The sequence below is a fragment of the Ochotona princeps genome, chromosome 12, assembly GCF_030435755.1.
Source record: "Ochotona princeps isolate mOchPri1 chromosome 12, mOchPri1.hap1, whole genome shotgun sequence".
Lineage (NCBI taxonomy): Eukaryota > Metazoa > Chordata > Mammalia > Lagomorpha > Ochotonidae > Ochotona > Ochotona princeps.
In genome coordinates, this window is record NC_080843.1 from 56,172,224 (window position 1) to 56,194,953 (window position 22,730).

The 22,730-nt window shown below is 33.1% G+C and overlaps 1 protein-coding gene across 7 annotated transcripts in view; it reads right to left on the minus strand.

Annotated features, from left to right (window-relative positions):
* NBEA (neurobeachin) overlaps nucleotides 1-22,730 on the minus strand; it is a 582,506-nt gene that overhangs the window by 512,065 nt on the left and 47,711 nt on the right. For all 7 annotated transcript variants that reach the window (XM_058670864.1, XM_058670863.1, XM_058670859.1 and 4 more), the window contains exons 2-4: nucleotides 6,075-6,306; nucleotides 2,380-2,480; nucleotides 2,037-2,132 (exon numbers count right to left, since the gene is read on the minus strand). In XM_058670864.1, coding sequence (XP_058526847.1) covers nucleotides 2,037-2,132; nucleotides 2,380-2,480; nucleotides 6,075-6,306 — 429 coding nt within the window. The remainder of the gene's footprint in view (nucleotides 1-2,036; nucleotides 2,133-2,379; nucleotides 2,481-6,074; nucleotides 6,307-22,730) is intronic.

Below are 22,730 nucleotides of genomic sequence, written 5' to 3' on the forward strand. Positions count from 1 at the left end.
AACATATTAAGTGAAGCTATCAAACTGTAAGTTACTCTATCAAAATATATAAATCATATTATATAAAGTATATATTATATATTATAAAATATATGTTAATTTCTTCTTCATGCCTGTAAACACACTGAAACTGTATAAGAGTCCTGGTTCTCACTCCTTTGACAAGTACATAATAAATGGTACTTTCATATCAGCAAAAAAAGCTCATTGCAATACCATCACTCAAGTAATTAAAGAGTCCGCTTTCCATATTTTTGCACATATATATGCAATACTTTATAAAAAATCACCTTGGTACTTTCCACATCATTTCTATCATAATCCATTCCACTAAATACTAAATTAAAACTCAAAAACTATACTAAACAGAACAAGAAGAAAAATTTGAGAAAGTCTTTCCTCCATGATATACATTAAAAAAAATAGCAAAACAAAACTAAATGAAGAGAGAAATATTATGTTCTGAATATAGAAGATTCAAAAACGCCAACATAACTGATCTATTTCTACATACTGTTTTATATATTCAATGTATTATAATAAAATTCATGGCAGGATAAAATCTGAAAAGTTTACTCAACAACATAATATCAATGTGAACAACTGAGAACAGCCAAAGCTCTTAATTATAAATTTAAAAATGGAGTACTTATACCTGATTTCACAAACTGTTAACTATATATTTCCAATACCAAGGATTATATGATATTGACAAAAGTATAGAAATATACAGAGCTCATAAACAAATCCACACAATTTGTTAATTAATTTTCAAGGAAACTGTCAAATAACCCAAAAACCCCAAGGACTCTGTTACTTCAACAAATGGTCATATAACCAATCAATTCTCAAACAAAACTAGATCTCCAGAAAAAAAAAAATAACTGAAAACAAAGGGATCATAGGCCTACATATAGGATCTAAAATACACAACTTCTAGAAGAAATATAAGAGAAAAATATGAGCATGGTTTACAACAATCTTAGAATTTAAAAGCACCAAGTAGAAAAATACTAAAATTTGAACCGGAATTAATTAAAATTAAACTATTATAGCTGAAAATAAGAAATACTGGTAAGAAAATTGGTAAAAAACAATCCATAGAGTGGAAGAAAATATTTGATATTGTATATCTAATAGATCAACTTATATTGAATTATATGAGTATTTGAATAATAATAGAAACAACCAATTTTTTAAAAAATGAGTAGAGGATTTCAACACAAAACTTAGAGAAAAGTCATTAAGAATGGCCAATAAACACATGAAATATGTGAAAGATCAAAAATCATGGGAGAAATACAAAATTAAAACTACAGAGGCATTATTACATAACCATTTTAATTAATAAAATTAAAAAGAATCGAAATGTCCAGGATGCAGATCAAGTGGGACTTTAATACACAGCTTATGGGAATATAAAATTTCCACTCTGCCACTTTCCATAAAGGTAAACACACACTAAACCTCAGAAAACGCATCAAGTATTTCATTAGGAGACAACAAAACGATCTGCACTCAAATGCTTACTTCATTTATATATATAATAACTAAAAACTAGAATCTGAAATTTCCAATAACTATTAGATGAATAAATAATGATACACCATAAAATCATATTACTGCTCAAAATAAAAATAGAATAAACCACTAATAAAACCAACAACACAATCACAAAAACATTCAGTGAAAGACTACAAAAAAAGACTGGATAGTGTCTGTTTTTATTTAAATTGCAATGTAGAAAAGGAAAAAGCAAACACTAAAATAAATAAAATAACTTAAAGGTGGAAATGGGGGGTAGTCCCGGGACTAGGAACTCTTTTCAAATAGGCCTAAGTTACTCTGAGGAAGTAATGAGAATTTTCTAATCAAAGTTAATGCCATGGTTACACTACTATTCAAAAATCATCAAATTGTACTTTCTAAATTCAAAAGCTTTATTGTATGTAAATAGGCCTAATATATATACATACATATATATGTATGTATATACATATTTTTTTGAAAAGTAAACATATGTACTTAAAACTTACCGCAGCACTACAACCAGGGAAATTGAAAAAAGTATCAGGACCATGTCTTTGTGGCATCTGATTAAGAACTGACAGTAATTTTACTGCATGTCTTGGCTGAGGAAACAATAAAAGAAAAACAAAAATCAAAGCACAAATTTAGCAATAACAACCAATATACCACTTAAACCTCTGGACAGTTTTCTAACTAAAGAAACATTTTGTCTTCAATAATTTACTAAACTATTAAAGAGGAAAACAATTTCCATTACAATTCAAATAAACAGCTCCCTAGAGACAAACTGTCAGCCAGTAAGTATTAATGGAATGCTAACGAACATTGCTCCCTCTGACCACAGCTTACCCAGATTCCACTTTCTCCTCGAAGCATGCTGAACAGAAGCTTCAATTCCTTGACAGTGATGCTGTAGCTGGCAAGAACCCCCAACATATCAACTAGAAGATCTTCAAAGGAAAATAAAGTTATTCTGAACTCTAGTCATGAGCTGACATCTGTCAAGGTAACACACTTTTTGAAAAAGAAAATGTTATTAACTGTCATTTATATAGGCATCTATATTAATACAACTAAAATTTCTACTGAATAGACATATTAACACTTATCACTCATTAGATAATCAAAGTTGTTTGAATTATTGGATTTTCTTCCTTGGATCCATTACTCAATTAAGCTTTCTTGGCAGATTCCTTATATAGATTTCATATATTTCCAGAATATACACACAAACACATTCATGCATTACTGCAGCATGCAGAGAAAAAATATGGGTCCAAAAATTTAAAACTGCAAACTGGTTATTTTCAAATGATAATGTGTAGGTTGACCATATGTGCTTTCACAACTAGCTATTCACAAACAATATATCGTACATCTATTCCTTTCCTCATTAACAACAGTTTTAAATATTATATTATTCAAAGTTGTTTCCATGGTTCAACTTCAAACATCCTGGTAAGAAGCCTGATTAATAGGTATAATTATTATTTCCTATTCAAAGTCAGTAAATTGTAATACATATATCTTGGCAACAATGCCCCTGAGAATATATTCAGCAACTTAAAGAGTCAGGATTCAAATTCAGTCTTACTTACTAGTTTATAAATGGAAATATACATTAAGTGCAATATTAATGATATCCTTTATGCTAATGTTAGAGTTTAAATGCAAACAATACACCAGCTCAACAAATTAGAAAAATCACATATTTAATCTCTTGTCTATAACTATTCTTTCTTTTGTGATTCATACCTACAAATTTTGCAAGTAATTAAATGAAATATTTACTTCATAGTCTTAATTTTTAAAGTACTAATAAAGATGCTGCATAAATTAAAAGTCAACATACAAATGTAGCATCAAGTTTCCTCACTAACCAAGTAAAAAACAAACTAAAGTTTAAAACTTAAGTTACTGATAAAAATAATATCCATTATCATGGATTGGTATCTTAAATTTGAGGCACCTAAAAATACTCATTTTAAGCATTTTAAAATATAAATTGAATATGATTATTCATTTCAGTAAATAATTACCTGAGCCTTACCTAACCTCATAGTCAGGAAGCAATCTAAAATGAAAGGATTCAACATTTTGAGGAAGAAACTTTTTAAACAAAAGTTTCATCATTTAAGTAATGAGGTATATGAAGATATCAGTACATTTTAAGTTAGACGGCCTATTCCTAGGAAACAATTCAAGATAAAAATCAAGCATCTTAAAAATTCAAGCTAATAGGGCCCAGCGGCGTGGCCTAGTAGCTAAAGTAAACGCCTTAAACACACTGGGATCCCATATGGGCGCCAGTTCTAATCCCAGCGGCCCCACTTCCCATCCAGCTCCCTGCTTCTGTCCTGGGAAAGAAGTACAGGATGGCCCAAAACCTTGAGACCCTGCACCCATGTAGGAGACCCAGAAGCAGCTTCTGGCTCCTAGCTTCGGATCGGCGCAGTACCGGCCGTTGTGGTCACTTGGGGGAGTGAATCATTGGACAGATTATCTTTCTTTTTGTCTCTCCTTCTCTCTGTATATCTGACTTTGCAATAAAAATAAATAAATCTTTAAAAAAAATTCAAGCTAATAACAAATAGTTAGCTGCAATGGCAACCTACACAGATGACTTCTAAAAGGTTTACACATAAACATTGTTTTAACTAAATTTCTACTTGCAAAGTTTTATTTTATGTCCTATGTATGTCAAAAATAATCTATTACATTTGCATTTAATAACAAAAGTTTTCTAACATCATGTATCATATACATAAAATCAAACAGCCTCCATCTGACTTATAACAAGACTATTTCTCAAGACAATAAGATTTCTCAGAGGGAAAAAATACTATGAAATTCTTTATCAATGTTTAACCAACATTTAGTATTACATTTACATTATCAAATGAAAAGAATATCTTCCAACTCAAAATACCGCAACAAAATCAAGAGGTGAAAAACAATGTTTTAGTGGCTACTAAGGTTTCCTTAATAAAATATTTAAATTTTAATTTCTCTATTAGAAAGAGATTTTTGCTTTTCTTATGCCATTCCATAATCAAGTTCTTAGGGGAGGAAATGCTTAAGATAACAATAAATAAAAATGCTGTGTTGCTATTATTACTGAGAATAAAGAACAACAAAAATAAGGAGCTTAATATGATAATTTCAAAACAAGAATTTCAGTGGAACTACCATCCTGTCATTCTACGTCCCAAAGAACATAAACTGCATAGACATGTACTAATGTGTATGTGATTTCAAATCACTCTCAGACTGTACTCTGCAAAGCAGCAGCCACTTTATTAAAAAGAAATGATCAATCAAGGCTTACTTTCAGATAAGGATTGAAAAATCACAGGATGGTCAATACAATATGTACTCATAAACTTTTATGAAAGCAAATTCCTGTTCAAGGACTCATGACTTTACACTAGTATGGTTTCATTTAAAAGATATTTTTAAAATTAAGTCTGAATCTCATTTTTGAACAAATTATTATTGCCCAATACAAAAACCAGTAAATAGATCAATATACATTACCCCTAGAAAGCAATTAGAAATGATTATAACATATTCTCTAAGAGAACAAAATTGTTGAAAATACTACTTAACAGAGCATTCTTGTTTAGCCAAACTGCTCATTTCATTCTTATTTAATGCTTTATTTCATAAATTTTAGTTAATTAAATGTATGTCAAAATGTTAAAAACAATTTTCTGTACCTGAACTATTTTTAAGGACAAGATATGATGTTGTAAAAATTGTATTAGCATGTTTCAATTTATGCATAATTTTATGTCAGAATACATATGACACTGAGAATCCAAGGCCTACAAGAATCAAGTTTTCAAACTCTAAACTTATTCTCAAGAAGTTATAATGTAGAACCATACTATTATCAATCAGGACATACTTAATGAAGTATATCTAACCACAAAGGAGAATACATTTCCAAAGAGGAATCACAGATTTCAAAGTTGTTTTTTTAAAGAACCTCTAACAAGCACAAAAAAATCTTTACATTGAAATAATGTGCACATTTTGCCTTTTATTTCTATATTTATTTATTTCCTCTCAAATTACCAAAGTAAAATAAATACATCCAAAAGATGTACCTTGCCAATCCTAAGATTCTGAGCATCTCCTGTCACAGTTAGTTGTATGTATGTAAGGTAAAGCACACAAGAGTGTGACAATTTTGAAAAGGGATCATTTTACCCAAGTGTAATAGGTATGGTGTTATCTTAGTTACATAGAGGTTTTGTTGCATATTACATAAAAACACACTTTTTATTTTGCTGACTTCATAATACTATCTGCAGTACTAATATATATTTTCAAAATTTTAGAGAAGTAAAAATGCTAATTATGTTCAACTAATACAAGAAGTATTTGTCTTCTCCCATACTTTGGGTTTTCCACTAATAAAAAGGCAAATTTTTCCATAAATTTCTATTTGTCTATTTTAAATAATAATAGTTATAACAAGTGTATATTCTATGAAGATTATCAAGAAAAGCACACTTATTAGTCAGGCAACCCCATACCTGCTATCATGTCATCTACAGCACTCATTTTCAGCAATACTTGTTCAATTAGCCCGACTTCTGTGCTAGTCTGTAAATTTCGAACACTTTTTCGTAGAATGGCTGTAAACATGCTCCATATTTCTGCTTGACATGTTACATCACAGTGTTCCAAAAGTTCTGTCATACACGTTATACTTTCAGCATCCTGGATAATAAAATTCATCTCCAAGTCAAATTCTCCACCAACCAGCTAAAAGGAAACAGAAAAAAAAAAAAAAACATTAGTGAGGATATGATAAGTTATTTATAGCAATAAGATAACAAAAACTAAACTAACAAGCAAGCATAATAACTACGTCACTTAACAATGGCAAGTTTTTGGTGTCAAATGAATTTTGATCCAAAGTGTAAAAGCTACAGACTTTGAGAGTTGAAACCAGCAAATAAAATCTGATTTTTATCAAGACTGAAAAGGACAATTTCAATACATGTAAAAGAGAAAAAATACAATATATTATTACTGGATAGGATTCAGTACAAATAACTTTCCATCCTCCAGAAAAAGATCTGATTTATGGAAGTAATAATAACAAAATATAGTTACAATAAATTGTAAGGCATGAAATTCATTTTATTGTTACATATTTCTAAACTTAAAAAGCCTATATCATAAAAATTTTTATAGGATCTTATCTATATCATATAACATCTACATCAATAAAATGAATGGTATGTTAAAATTTATCAAATCACCCCTAATTATTGCATTATTAAATGCATATTTTGTAAATAACACTAGCAAACCAGGTATCCCTTCATTCTAAATAACAGACACATTTAGGAATAAATTAACCCTACACAAAATACCAACAAATCAGTTCTTCTGTTCATTCAAGAGGTGTTTATTAACATCTAGCATTTACTATGCTAGTAACTAGAACATATCCATGATCAAGGAAAAAACTACATCAATAGTACTAAATTGTAGGAATAAATATTTTGGCAATTTTTACACAAACTTTTATATGCAGTGTATAATGTTTCTGTAGCACAATCAAAATTCAGCTTTACAGACAACTAGCCTTTCCATTAAATTCTTACATTTAATTAACCTAGTCTTTGGGTGAAGGGCCACTTTCAATTGTGTGTGTGAAACATTCTCAACTCCCTCTACTATTTCTGGTTTACTAATATAAATACGTACAACAATGGTTAAGACTGACTCTGAATTCCAACATGCTGGATTCAGATTCTAGCTGTCTTACTCAGCTATGCGAATTTAATGAAAGTACTTCTCCAAGCCTCAGTCATAATCTACAAAAGAGAATACAATTTCCTGTCTAATTAAGTGTTATTAAGAGTTAAATAGAATACTACTTTGTAAGTAGTTAAGCACAACAGCCATCATTCATACAGTTACCATTCAGTTAGGAATAGCTAATACCAGTTCTCCTAAAAACTTGCCCTCCCAGCTTTAACAGAATGCCATCACTTGACTTGATGCCTCTTGAATATCATAAATTCAGCCAGCTTAAGCCATGTTTCCAACTAATTTACTGGGAATAATGTACTGTTACCAGGTATACAGAGAGCTGATCTCATCATTACACATTGCATACATGGACTGAAATTACACACTAATAAAGCACAAAAGTGAAAAAAATGATAACTACACAAAATGGCAACAAAAATAGATACTAAGAATTATGTCTATCTTTGAAAGAACATAGGCATACTAAAATGTGAGCACATTTCACATTAACATCCTAACCCAACTGTCAATGCTTTAACAGTGTCTGGTATAAACAAATACTATTCTGACATGTCTAACAGAGATGGACCAAACAGAAAAAAAAAAAAAGTCTGCCCTAAAGAAATAATATTTGTATTTTTAACAATCATGTTCTGTTATTTGAAGCTGTTACTTCATTCTTTCACAGTCAACAATACAATGCCCTCTCTATATTTCATGGCTTAGAAAACAGTACAACTGGGGATAGTGTTGTGGTATAGCACATCAAGACACCTCCCGTGACAATGACATCCAGCTGATACTTGCTCCAGTTAGAGATTCAGCTGCTCTACTTCCCATTCAGGTCCCTGCCAATGTGTCTGGGAAGGCAACAGATTTAGCCAAATGCTTTGTTCCCTGCAACCATGTGGGAAAAGGAGTTCCAGATTTGTCCTCCACCTGGCACAGCCCAGCTTTTACAGTCATTTGGAAAGTTAACAGATGGAAGATTAATCCATTCTCCCTTTCTCTCTCCTTTCCTCCTTCTCTCTCCTTCCCTTCTCACTTCAACTTTGTCCTTAAAACAAATAAAAAATGTATTTTAAAAACAAGAAAAACGTGTAAAATTAAGGCTCACTAGCAGAAAACAGTAATACTTACTGCTGATACTGTTAATGGATCTACATTTTCTATAAAAGTTTAGTCTTATTGATCTTTATAATTACTTTGCTATTACTACATCAGTGTGAAAGTGGATTACTGCTATATGAAAGTCTCACGTTAAGATGAGTAAAATATTGTCTATTCTATTAACAAGAGGTTCAATATGTGGGAACAACTAAATCATAATAGAAACAGTAAAAACAGATGATTTTTATTGTTCAAACAATTCTTGAAAACAATCACATAAAGTTCTTCCTTTCCTAATAGAAGGAGACATAAGATAAACAAGACTGAGAAGCAAAATCACAGTCAGAAATAAGAAACTGACATACATAATTCAAATTCATTTGGAAAGATGAAGGTGCAGAATTAGAAAAGTACTAGGGATGAAATGCAGTTCTATGATGAGTAAAAGATGCAAAGACAGTTATTCCTTAACAAAAGACAACTTACTAAAAGCTACTTCAGCAAGTAAATACATGATTTTAAGGGCTCAATTATAGTAAAAAAAAAAAACTAGAAATTCATGAGAATTTTTGAAAAATGTTCGGAAAAAAAAAGACATTCACACAGCAAAGTCAAAAAGCTAATTCTCAATGCTAAATATCAAATACCCCAGAGCCTACAGAATTGCATCATAAAAGTAAAAATAAAATAGAGAAGGAAAAAAAATTAAAAGTATTTTGGTGATACCAAACTCTACAATATTGAAAAACTACACCTGTTTTTAATTTGCACCTTTTTATTATTAAGGAATTAGCGCCACTGAGGACTATTCTAGCTATAGCACTATCAGGCAGAATTTTTCAGAAAAAAGCTTGAAGGGAAAGAACATATTTATGCTAACAGAATGACATAATGAAATATTTAGAAATCTCAACTTTTTTTGTTAGTTTTAAAGCAAGATTTATTAGAAAAGCTGAGAAGAGGAGCTCCCATCCTATTGACGGGAGGGGGCTTCAAGAGAAAAAAGAACCCGAACCTCCTGCCATTGTGGCAGGTCCTAGACTTCTGCCATAGTGACAGGGGAAAGACAGAAAAATCTCAACTTATGTAACAATCATTTTTATATTGCAGTAGGGTTACTGAAATGTGTATATATTAAAATGGCAAACTTTCAAGAAATTTTAGACCAAGCTCCTTAACCAAATTTAAGTATATTAGCACAGTCTGTCATAACCAAAATGCTGTTGATATTTAGCTTTGTTTTATATTTCAGGCTTTCAACTGTGTTGTGTCACTTTTCTTGCTTTTCAACAAATAATGAAGAATTTTCTTTTCTCCTACCCAACTCAACAGATTCCCAGAACTAGGATGCTACTAATTAAAGTGTTTAAAAGTATACACAGACAGAGAAAGGCTAGAAAGAAACATCCAAGTGAATAGGAAGGAAAAACAAGCTGGTGTAACCATTCTAACATCACACAAAATAGACCTTAACACAAAAACCATTAAAAGAGATAATAAGGACAATACATAATGATCAAGAGATTCCTCCTTTTCTGATTCTGTCTGCAACTGTGCCTTTCAAAACCTCTTGGGATCTTTGCATCAGAGAGCCTGAGTTTGAGTTCAACTTGCTCTTCTGATTCGCACTTCCGGCTAATGGGCACTTGAGAGGCAGCAGTTATGGCACATGTACTGGGGTCCCTCCTACCCACCTGTAGGACCTGGCTTGACACCTAGGTTTCTGTTTTTGCTCTGCCCTCGGCCTGGCTGTTTCAGGCACTCGGGGAGTAAAACAGTGTAGAACTCTGATAAAACTCTTTCCCTCTATTACTATCTTTCAAGTAAAGTAAAATGAAATTCAATAACTAAGTTTTTTAGGGGAAAAAGGATATGAAATAGAAAAGAAAGCAAAAAGACTGGCTAAATAAGTTAGAGAACAGCTGGAAGAATCAAAGCAGAGAAACAAAGTGAGACTACAAAGGGGCTCCAAAACAGAAACGATAGTGAAAACGAACATTGTTTTTCAGAATACAAGGAAGACAATTAAGTATTTTCCCAAAATAAATCATGTTAGTAAGACTGAGAAAAAAGAGCAGCACAAAAAAAGAACTATTAACAATTAACAGGTTGTTTTCTTGCAAGAGTTCTTTTTATAAAACAAAGATATCACAGTTCACCTTCTACCATGTTCCTCTATAGGGTCATTGTATAATTCACTTATTTTCATGAGTTTTACACAAGCTTTCCTCTGTGGTATAGACAAATATATTTATATACACACATGAATCAAACCAACCTAATTTTCTGTATCTCAAAACATTATTGATTTTTCAAGACTCAACTTAATTTCACCTCTTTTGTAAGGTCTTCTGAAGCATTTCACTTCAAATACAGTAGTACTCTCCTCTGATTTCACCGCACTCTTGTGAAATCTACTATATTTTACTACACACTGCATTGAACATGACTTACTGGTTTAGACGACGACGACAACAACAACAACAACAAAAAAAAAACCCACCAGGAATGAGTGAAATTAAAATACAAGCAACTTAGCAATATAATACAAGGTAACAGTAGTATATCTCATCTCCTTAGACATCTAAATTATGGGTGCCTCTCATCATCCATTATGCTAACAGTACCTCTTTATAAAGAAATAGGTTCCTTCTGTCAAAAAACTTTGGGAGAACTATGAAGTACATCAACAAATTAGGAACTATCATTTATTTGATGGTAAGAAGAGGGTACTTCATTATATTACCCTTTTTTACTTAGCTGCCAGGAAATTGAAAATTAACTTAATAACCAAAATTTAGTAACTGCCAGGATATTTAAAATTAGCTTAATAACCAAAATTTGATAACTACACTTATCTTGATTATTTACTCTTCTTTCTATTGTCCTGCTTTCTCTTTCTATGCATACCTTATAGGGTAATTGAAATAATTTTTAGTAGTAAGCACAAACTAATTGTAATGCTCTTGAATTGCTTATCTGTAAAAAACTAATTCTCTTCAAGATATTGCTATATATATCTAAGTTGAATGTTACAAAGAACTGAAAATGTAATTGGAAACGTGATTAATAATCACCATTTTGTGAATTTTATTAGGTGCCAAGTAATTTGTAGTCTCAATTCTTATGAATTTCTAAACTATTACTATAGATACATGTGTATGTGCTTGTATGTATACATATACATATATGATGTACTCATTTACTTGAAAAACAAGTTGCTGACAGAATGAAAGACGGATAAATAGAGTTTTCATTTGCTGATTGAACCCTCTAAGAGGTCCACAACAGTCAAGGCTGGGCCAGGTCACAGCCAGGAGCAGTAGTTTCTTTCAGCTCTCCATCATTGGAAACAGGAGCTCAAGCACATAGGCCATCTTCTGTTGCTTTCCCAGGTCATTTATAGAGAGTTGAACTGGAAGTAGAGAAGCCAGGACACAAAACAGTGACCACATCCAATGCCTGCACTGCCGGTCCTGACTCCAAATTACACCAGAAATAAAAAAACTGAGGATAGCATAAGTTAAATATGAATAACATGTCCCATGTCCCAAAGCTAGCATCAGCATCAGAATTTAAATCAGTGTCTTCCCAACATCATAAAGAATTAATAGCTGAGAAACTAAAACCTAAGACATCCGCATGTATACCCCTACCAGCAATTTAACCTTCAAAATCTAGTTTTAAAATAAGTTTGTATAACAAATGATTTTATTCATGTGTCCATTTAATAACATGAAAATAATTTAAAATTTAGATGTAAACATTTTAAAATGTAATGACCAGGAGTAACCCAACATGGGGGGAGGGTGTGGGGAGGAGTGGGGGTATCCCGGTACCTATGAAACTGTGTCACATAATACAATGTAATTAAATAAAATTAAAAAAAATACATCCACTTCCCATCCAGCTCCCTGCTTGTGGCCTGGGAAAGCAGGAGAGGACAACCCAAAGCTTTGGGACCCTGCACCCGCGTGGGAGACCCGGAAGAGGTTCCTGGTTCCCAGCTTCGGATCGGCGCGCACCAGCCATTGCGGCTCACTTGGAGAGTGAATCATCAGACAGAAGATCTTCCTCCCTGTCTCTCCTCCTCTCTGTTTATCTGACTTTGTAATAAATAAATAAATCTTTAAAAAAACAAACAACTCAAAATCAACATACCGTATGATCCAGCAATAACACTCCTAGAAATATATCCAGAACAATTGTTTTATGAGAAACCAACATGCACTCCTATGTTCATAGCAGCACAATCAGTAATTGCAAAAACATGGAAGCAGCCAAAATGCCCATCAACAGAGGATTGGATAAGAAAGCTATGGTTCATCTACTCCATGGAATACTAGTCAGCTATTACAAAAAACAAAATGCAGTTCTTTGTGGCCAAATGGGCCAAACTGGAAACCATAATGCTAAGGGAAATGAGCCAATCCCAAAAGGTTAAATACCACATGTTTGCCTTAATTTAAGATGATATGATGTTATGTATAACATGTTATGTTATGTATGTTATATGGTGTGTATAAACTAAAATTGAAATGTCAATGAGGTGGTCACAGAAGGTGGCTAGGAACTCGCATTTACTTTTAACATATTGGTTACTCATTACTATGTCAATTAATTCCATAGTGATGTAAATTTTTGCTGATGGTATGTTGGAGCTTTCAATTGATCGGGATGATACTCTGCTGGTTCTGTCTTCAGACCAGAAAGGGTATACCTAAGAAGCCGTTGAACTTGACTGGATGATAAGATGCTGGACTCTATGTTTGGTATACGCTTGCAATGGGGGAATCTCAACTGAACTTGAGCTGTGGTTATGCAACAAGGTGGAGGAATCCACCATGGTGGGAGGGTTTGGGGAGGGGTGGGGAGAACCCAAGTACCTATGAAACTTTGTCACATAATACAATGTAATTAATGAATTAAAAAAAAATAATTAAAAAAAATCTTAAAAAAAAACGTAATGTTCCTAAACACACTTGAGAAACACAGACAAGTGAAACAGAAAATTATTTGTTTCCTATTTATTTTATACTACCCCTCTCTACCAGTAATTCCTATTAGCAATATTTATGTCAACTGAAATAACTATACCCAGGAGTGAAACAAATGCTGAACAATGACAGTTCAATAAAACTCCAGGGAAAAGAGAAGAAAACAAAGAGTGTATCATACAATAAGCTCCTACTTCAAAATGTGGCTTTAAAACATATATATGTGTGTGTGTATATATATATATATATATATATATATATATATATATATATATATATGTTTTTAATGATTAATCATACCAGTCTTTATGTATCTTTAGAAGACATTCATTTTGGGTTTCTAGAGCAATTCTTAGTTGTCTCAGAATTTTTTTTATTTCTTTTTAATTATTATTTTTAATTCATTAATTACATTGTATTATGTGACACAGTTACATAGGTACTTGGGTTCTCCCCACCCCTCCCCAAACCCTCCCACCATGGTGGAGTCCTCCTCCTTGTTGCATAACCACAGTTCAAGTTCAGTTGAGATTCCCCCATTGCAAGCATATACCAAACATAGAGTCCAGCATCTTATCGTCCAGTCAAGTTCAACGGCTTCTTAGGTATACCCTCTCTGGTCTGAAGACAGAGCCAGCAGAGTATCATCCCGATCAATTAAAAGCTCCAACATACCATCAGCAAAAATTTACATCACTATGGAATTAATTGACATAGTAATGAGTAACCAATATGTTAGAAGTAAATGCGAGTTCTTAACCACCTTCTGTGACCACCTCATTGACATTTCAATTTTAGTTTATACACACCATATAACATACATAACATAACATGTTATACATAACATCATATCATCTTAAATTAAGGCAAACATGTGGTATTTAACCTTTTGGGATTGGCTCATTTCCCTTAGCATTATGGTTTCCAGTTTGGCCCATTTGGCCACAAAGAACTGCATTTTGTTTTTTGTAATAGCTGACTAGTATTCCATGGAGTAGATGAACCATAGCTTTCTTATCCAATCCTCTGCTGATGGGCAATTTGGCTGCTTCCAAAACATATAAAAGGATGTATTAGCACGTTTAGAATTGCTTTACATGATTGTAACAACTCTAAGTATTCCAGAGATGTAGCAAACTAATGAGCAAAATGAAGTAAAACTAACGATGCTATCAAACTACTTACATGTTTTTAAATTCTAACTCCTAAACTAATAATGACAATCCATTGCATTAGTAAATAAAATAAAAATAAAGATTTCCCCAAAGGCTGAAAACAATGTGCTGCTCATCAACATTTATTACAAAAAAAAAAAAAATTCAGTCTGCTCTTTAGGCAGAAGGAACATGTTGGAAATTTAAATACACACAGAAAAACTAAAGAATATTAGAGTTGATACATTACTAAATATGAAAGACTTTTCTCACTTTGAAATCTGTAAAGCATAACTGTCTAAAGCAATAAATAGAAATGTAGTATAAATGAACATATAATATATGTTGAGGCACAAAAGACAGGGAAGGAGAAACATAATTTTGAAAGCTTCCTACCCTATGTCTGAAGTGTGTATTCTCTGAAAGCAGAGCATGCTAAATTATGGATACTTTAAATAAACTCCAGAAAAAGGTACTAGAAGTAAGAAATAAAAAGTTAAGTCTATTTAAAATGAAACCATAACTAATATTCAACTAACTCAGAGCCAGATAATGTTAAGAAAAAGGAGAAACCAGAAATTAGGCGTGGTATATATACAAAATAAATAGAATGATAGCCTGAAATGTGAGTACGCTAGTAATCATGTCAAAATCAAAAAATTAGAATCACTAATCAACGTTATAAAAATGAATCAGATGGAGCAAGATCCAATTATACTTTGTCTACCAAAGAATTTGTTAGAAATTGCAAATTTTTCCTTAAAGAATCAAACATTTAAGACTTTAGATTTGTAGGCTATCCTGTCTCTCTTATAATTACTCAATTACACAATTTTAGTGTGAACAGACTGGAGTAATAAGTAAGTAATAAAATATGGCTGTATTACTATAAAATCTTAGGTGCCCAGCACATGAGCAACAGCTTTGCTGATCCCGAAATAGAAAGTTAAAGATGCAGGCAGAATAAAAGCTAAAGGATGGTAAAAGATACACTATGAAAAAGCAACTTCACTCTTATGAAAACAAACTAACCACAAACAAACAGATGTTCTGCAAAGACACAGATATGGATTCATTAAGACAACAGTAATTCTAAATATGAATGCAACTAATGGTAGAGCCTCAAACAGCAGGAATCAAAACCTATACAAATGAAAAAGAGACAAACCTGCAGATTTAATAGATTTCAATACTATGGTCTCCTTAATACATTAACAAGACTCAATTAAAATTGTAAGCAACAATAAAGATAAAAAAGGCTTAATTATTTTCAATTTGTTTGACTTACTTGTTACAGAGGAATATTAAACATGGCATTCAATGATGGCACAAAAATTTTCAAGTGCACAAGAAATACTCCAAGAGATGAAAATTGTCACTGAACTATTAATAACTTTTATGCAGCTATAATTATAAAGAGCATGACATCATGACAGAAACAAAAAATCATTACAAATATACATTGGAAATGTACTCTAAATACTCTGTAAGTCGAAGAAGTCACCAAAGAACCTACAAAATATGACATGAATGAAAATGGAAATATGACATCAGTATTTACTGGAAACAGCTTAACAGTTCTTTAGCAAAGTTCACAGAACTAAATGCTTATAGTAAAAGAGAAAGATCTCAAATCAATGACCTTTCCTTTCCACATTAAGAAACTAGAAAACAGCAAATTAAACTCATTGTAAAGGGAAAAATAAGAGAAAAATCAAAAATCCCAAATATAAAATATACAAAAATTCTGAGACCAAAAGTGAGTTATTTACACTACCTACGGAGATAAATCAAGGGGAACGAAAGAAGGAAGGCAAAGAGAGGAAATAAAAAATATCAGCAAAACTAGGAGTCCTCACTAGATCTGCAGATATTATAAACAGTAAATCAGGATTCTGAATAACTTTATAAATTTGACAACTTCCATGGAAAAGAAAATTCTTTGAATGCAAACTACTAAAGCTCTCCCAAAAATACTCCTGTCACTTCTGGAAATTAAATCTGTAGTTACAATCTTCCCTGCAGAGCCCCACAGCCAAATAATTTCAAGGATGAACTTCACCATTTAAGTAGCAGCCACAACATAAACTGTCGTCAATATGGGATGCAGGCACTGCAGGTGACGCCTAAGCACACCATGCCACAGAGCTGGCTAGTTCGGTGTGCTATGTATGCAAGTTTACTCCTGTCAACTTCAGATTTCACACTTTCAAAAATAGTGGGGCAAATGAAAATTATAAGGCGGCTAAGACCTTCTGTTTTTTTTAAATTGTTGTTTATTTTATGATATAGTTCCATATGCTCCCAGATTTCCCCTCTCTGTTCCCCAATTTCCCAGTACTCCCCAGATTTCCCCTATACTATTACAATAGTACAGTCCTTTAAAATCAGTCATAAGCCCATCATTCTGTTATTTAAGTGTATCCTAACATTGTAGGTATAAACAAAGGCAGAACAGTCCAGCATCCAATTTCAAGATATATTTCAAGATATATTTTCAAGATATATTTTCATGCAAAATACAAGATCAACAGATATACAAGTAAACATGTATATACCGGTATAATGGAGGCAAGTATACCATGAAGTGGAGATACACTGCACTACAAATCTCTACTTCTGAATAAAGATGGACTTCCAACAAAATTGTTAAATCTATCTTGACACTATAATGCTGGACTAAAACAGCAAAATGATGCACTTGTGACTGTTGTTGAAAAACTAAACTACTAGAGGAAAATCGGGAGAGGGAAGGGATAAGGAAGGATTGAAAGGGAGATCCCTGAGTCTAAAGAACTGTACCATAAAAAAATAAAGAATTTAAACAAAAATAAAAGAAAAATATACTTAACAGCTTCATTGGGAGTCTATCTTGGACTCAGAAGTAAGAAATTGTGGTACATCTACTTTATAGAATACTACTCACCCATTAAAAAAGAATGAAATTCTACCATTTGCAACAAAATGGTCCCAACTAGATAGCTTTATGCTCAAGTAAATAAGACAGTCCCACAAGGACAAATATCATATCTTCTCTCTAATATAAGACAACCTTCATGCAAAATACAAGCTCAATAGATACAGGATAAACATACATGCATATACAGTCATCTAGATGAACTGTATAATACAGACTATCATATTGAGATGTGAAGATTTGGTTATAAGATGGAAAGTACTTGAATTTCTGGCAGGGTAACTGACGTAAGGAAAATCTGTAGTTGTCAGACTAAGCAATGAATTTACAATCTGAAGAATTAAAGTAGGTAAACCAAAGTTTTAAAGACTATAAGAACTGGGCCCGGCGGTGTGGCCTAGCGGCTAAAGTCCTCCTCGCCTTGAACGCCCCGGGATCCCATATGGGCGCCGGTTCTAATCCCGGCAGCTCCACTTCCCATCCAGCTCCCTGCTTGTGGCCTGGGAGAGCAGTTGAGGACGGCCCAATGCATTGGGACACTGCACCCGCGTGGGAGACCCGGAAGAGGTTCCTGGTTCCCGGCTTCGGATCGGCGCGCATCGGCCCGTTGCGGCTCACTTGGGGAGTGAACCATCGGATGGAAGATCTGCCTCTCTGTCTCTCCTCCTCTCTGTATATCCGGCTTTCCAATAATAATAAAATCTTAAAGAAAAAAAAAAAAAAAAAAAGACTATAAGAACTGCACATAAATGACAAGTATTAACCAAAGGAGCAATGCAAAACAGAAATTGCACTTGTGTAAAATATCAGTTTATTCCAAGAAATACAAAGAGCTTCAGAAACTCAACAACAGCAAATAAAAAACCCTATGAAGAAATGGGCAAAGGAAATGAAAAGACATCTTGCAAAAGAGCAAATTCAAATGCCTAGTAGACATTTAAAAAATGCTCAGGCTCCCTGGCTTTTAAGGAAACACAAATAAAATCCCATTGAGATTTCACCTAACTCCACTGAGACTGGCCTACATTCAGAACTCTACTAACAATACCTGCTGGTGTGGATATGGAAAAAAGGAACCCTACCTTTAAACTAGCACAGCAACTATGGAAGTCACAACATATAGTGAGTGTTCAGACAACTGAAAATTGATCTGCGATTTGACCCAGCTATCTCACTCCTAGGTAAATATTCAAATGAAGTGAAATATGCATATAAGAAGCAATCTGCACCCTTACAAATATTTTTTCAAATATATATACGTTTTACTGATGCATATATATTACTTATATAATATATATAAATTATAAATGAAAATATGTCATATGAAAATGTATTACATACATCTGAAAATGTATAATCAGAAAAATATATTTATAAGGTTATCAAAATATACATATATCTGAAATATATCAGGATAATTTCTGATATGTGTGTGTGTGTATATATATATATATATATATATATCAAAAAATCTACAATAAGGAAGACATGTAAACAACTCAGATGCCTATCAAAGAGGAATGCATAAGGCATTTATGGTACATCTACTCCATGGAACATTACTCAGTCACTGAGGAGAATTGCACCTGTGATTTCCACCTAACTGCACCTCTTAGTTATTTGTACCTTCGTAATAAGACCTTGTGATGAATAACATTAGTCAATCATGCATAAGAAACTAACTGCTTATAATCACCTGAGATTGCTAATGTCCCTTTTATCACTGTTAAAGCTAAAGCACATAAGTAATGAGGATCTAGTCCTCATTGTACCTTCATTAGTGCCTTGAAACACACGCTGACATGTACTACTACATGAAGATGCTAGACACTCTTTTTTCACCCCTCTTATATCACACTGATATCTTTGTTACATGTTCATTAACTTCATGTGGATGAAGGTTCACTATTTGCTTCTTTTTTTCTCACTGTGGTGGACTGTACTCAAGGGGATACATTAAGGAAATGTAGCAGAAAATAAATACGTTCAAAAGTAGAAACAGAGAGAAGTCAGTCCTCATGCATGCACTACAAGGATGGACTGATCATCTGCATTGTTGGGAGGCACCTCAGTGGCAGTCTAATGGACTTGGAAAAATTCACAAAAGACACTCATTGTAAGACGAAGGGGAGAACAGAGGAGAAGGAGAGAACTTGGGGAGAGGAAGAGGGATCCCCAGTGCCTATTAAACTGTATCATAAAACAATTTTAAAAAGTATGAAACTTAAGAATTCTTGAGAGTATGGAAATACAAAATGACTTAAGAAATCTATTCAGTGAAACTGTAGCGGAAAATGTTTCCAATTCAAAGAAAGATATGTCATCCAAATATGGGAAGCAAAAATGGGCATGAAAAGAAAAGACCCTCATCATGATTAATTACAGCCCAAATTTCCAAAGTAGAAGATGAAAATAATATCCTAAAATACACAAGAAAGAAATACCAGATCACCTATAAAAGAACTATCATCAGCTTGACACCAGATTTCTCAATAGCAACTCTACAGGCTAGGAAAGAAAGGGCTTAAAAACAGCCAATAAAAATACTTGACCCAGCAAAGTTATCATAAGTAGAGATGAAATAATGACTTTCCAAGACAAGTAAACCTTACAAATGACACTTAAGTGTGTACTATATGCAGAAACAGAGAAAGACAAGCAGTATCATGAAACAATTTGATGGCAAAAAGCCTCCAAGTAAAACATCAAAGGGGATTAAAGGAAAACAATAGGTATATTTATGGAATAATGGCAGGCCTAAGTAACTATGCATGCATAATAATCTTGAACATGAATGTACTGTATTCTCCAAATAAAAGATACAGACTGGATGAATGGATGAAAAAAAAACGTACACATCTCTGTGCTTTCTGCAAGAAATACACTTTCTCTAAAGACACATACATACCCAAAGTGAAAGGATGAAAAAAAGTGCCTTGTGAAAATGGAAATCAAAAGTGAGGAGTACCTATACACATTTCATACAAAATATACTTAACAAAACAGCTAAAAAACACAAAGTAGGCCATTATGCAATTATTGAGAGAGCAATTCAACAAGATTTGTATTATAAACTTATATGTACTCAATGCTAAGATTCAATGTTTTATAAAATAAATGTAATGGCTCTATGGGGAGACAAAAGCTCCCATACAATAATAGGGGACTTGCAGGGGCAGTCTCTAGTATAGAACTAATGGGCTTAATATACATTCACAAAACATTTCTTCCTGCAGTTGTAGAATATACTTTCCTCTAATCATTTCCTAAAAAATGTCTAAAATAGACCATATAGTATTGCCATCAAACAAGTTTGAACATATTCAAAAAATAGATATTTTAGGTTTTTCAGCGTTTTCTTTGTTGATTTTTAATTTTTACACTTTTAAAAAGTTATATTTCATGCTATGGTTCCATAGGCACAGGGATGCCACATCCACCCCTCCTATCCCTTCATACTGTTTTCCCCCATGTTATTACAATAATAGTTTTCAGCAATAGTCACAAGTATAACATTTTGCTATTTAAGTGTTTCACGGTATTGTAGGTATAGACAATGATAGAAAGTCTAATATCCTATTGCCAAGGTGTATTTGGAATTTTTGTATTGCTTTGATTGTGTTATAGAGTATTCGTCTATACCTCGCTTAGGTTTTTTAGCATGATGTGGTAATAGATTTTATCAAATGCCTTCTATGCATCTATTGAGATGATTTTATGTTTTTATTCTTCATTTTTGATGAGATTTATTTATTTTGATAAATAAATGTTTGATTAAAAAAAGAATGAAATTCTATCAATTGCAGCAAAATGGTCTTACCTGGAGACCTATTAGGCTTAGTGAAAAAAAGAAATCCCCAAAAGGATAAATATCATATGTTCTCTCCGATACAACCTAGCCTTCATGCAAAGTACTAAATAGATACAGAGGAAATCAAGCATATACATATATTCTCATGGGTCAACTGTATAATGGAGACTAGCGCAGCAGGAAGTGAAGATACACTGTAGTACACATCTCTATTCCAAAATAAGCAGATAACTTATTTAATACACTTCAGCAGCATATCAGGTGTTCTACCTTTGCCTACACACATGAAACACTGAAACAGCAGAATGTTAAAACTGTGTTATTAAAGGACTACACCACTTTGTTGATATGAGGTAAAATGGCAGAAAGAAAAAACAGGAAGTGGGGCAGGAGAAGGGGAGGAATCCCTATACCTACGAAATTGTATCAAGCAAAAATCATAACAAAACAACAAAGAAATACATAAAAATAAAAAAACATGTCTCTAGAACAATACAACATTGCTCTCTGGTGTCTAAAATTCATAGGAAATACTGCTCAAGCAGCTTTGATAGTTCAATAGTTCAACTGCTGCCCATCTCGCCATTCCACACATGATGAAATCCCTTCAGAATCATTAGATTTAGTAACTCCAGTGTAGCTTTAATAAATTACATACAATGGAAGAATTAGTGACCAGAATGTATCAAGCGAAAATCTTCATATACATACAGAGTAAAATAGGAGTAAAACAGAGGGAGAAAAAAGAATACGGAATGCCAGCCATAGGTCTATCATTTATATAATCATATTTCCAAAAGGATAGGAAAAAGAAACAACAAGCCCATCCAAAACCAGAATTACAAAGAAATTTTTGAAAAAACTCAGGCTATAGGCCTGGCGCAATAGTGTAGCAGTTAAAGTCCTAGCCTCACAAGCGCCAGGATCCCCTATGGCCACCACCTCTAATCCCGGCAGCCCTGCTTCCCATCCAGCTCCCAGCTTGTGAACTGGAAAAGCAGTCGAGGACAGTCCAAAGCCTTGGGACCCTGCACCCATGTGGGAGACCTGGAGGAGCTCCTGGCTCCTGGCTCTTCAGATTGGCTCAGCACTGGCCACTGCGGTCACTTGGGGAGTGTAATAATCGGACGAAAGATCTTTCTCTCTGTCTCTCCTCCTCTCTGTGTATCTGACTTTCCAATAAAAATAAATGAATCTTTCAAAAAAAAGAAAGAAAAGAAAAAACTCAGGCTATAAATTCCAGTCACTTCCAATCTTTCTCTCATCTCACTAACACACACACACACAAAACATTTCAAAAAGTGACAAGGGGAAGAATGTATGTTACCCTCAAAGAAGAAGCAATACAATATTGCAAAACTGAAATAAATAAGTCAAAAGATAGAAGTCACTTTATTTTCAAAGTGAGGGAAGGAGACAACTGTCAGCTTTCA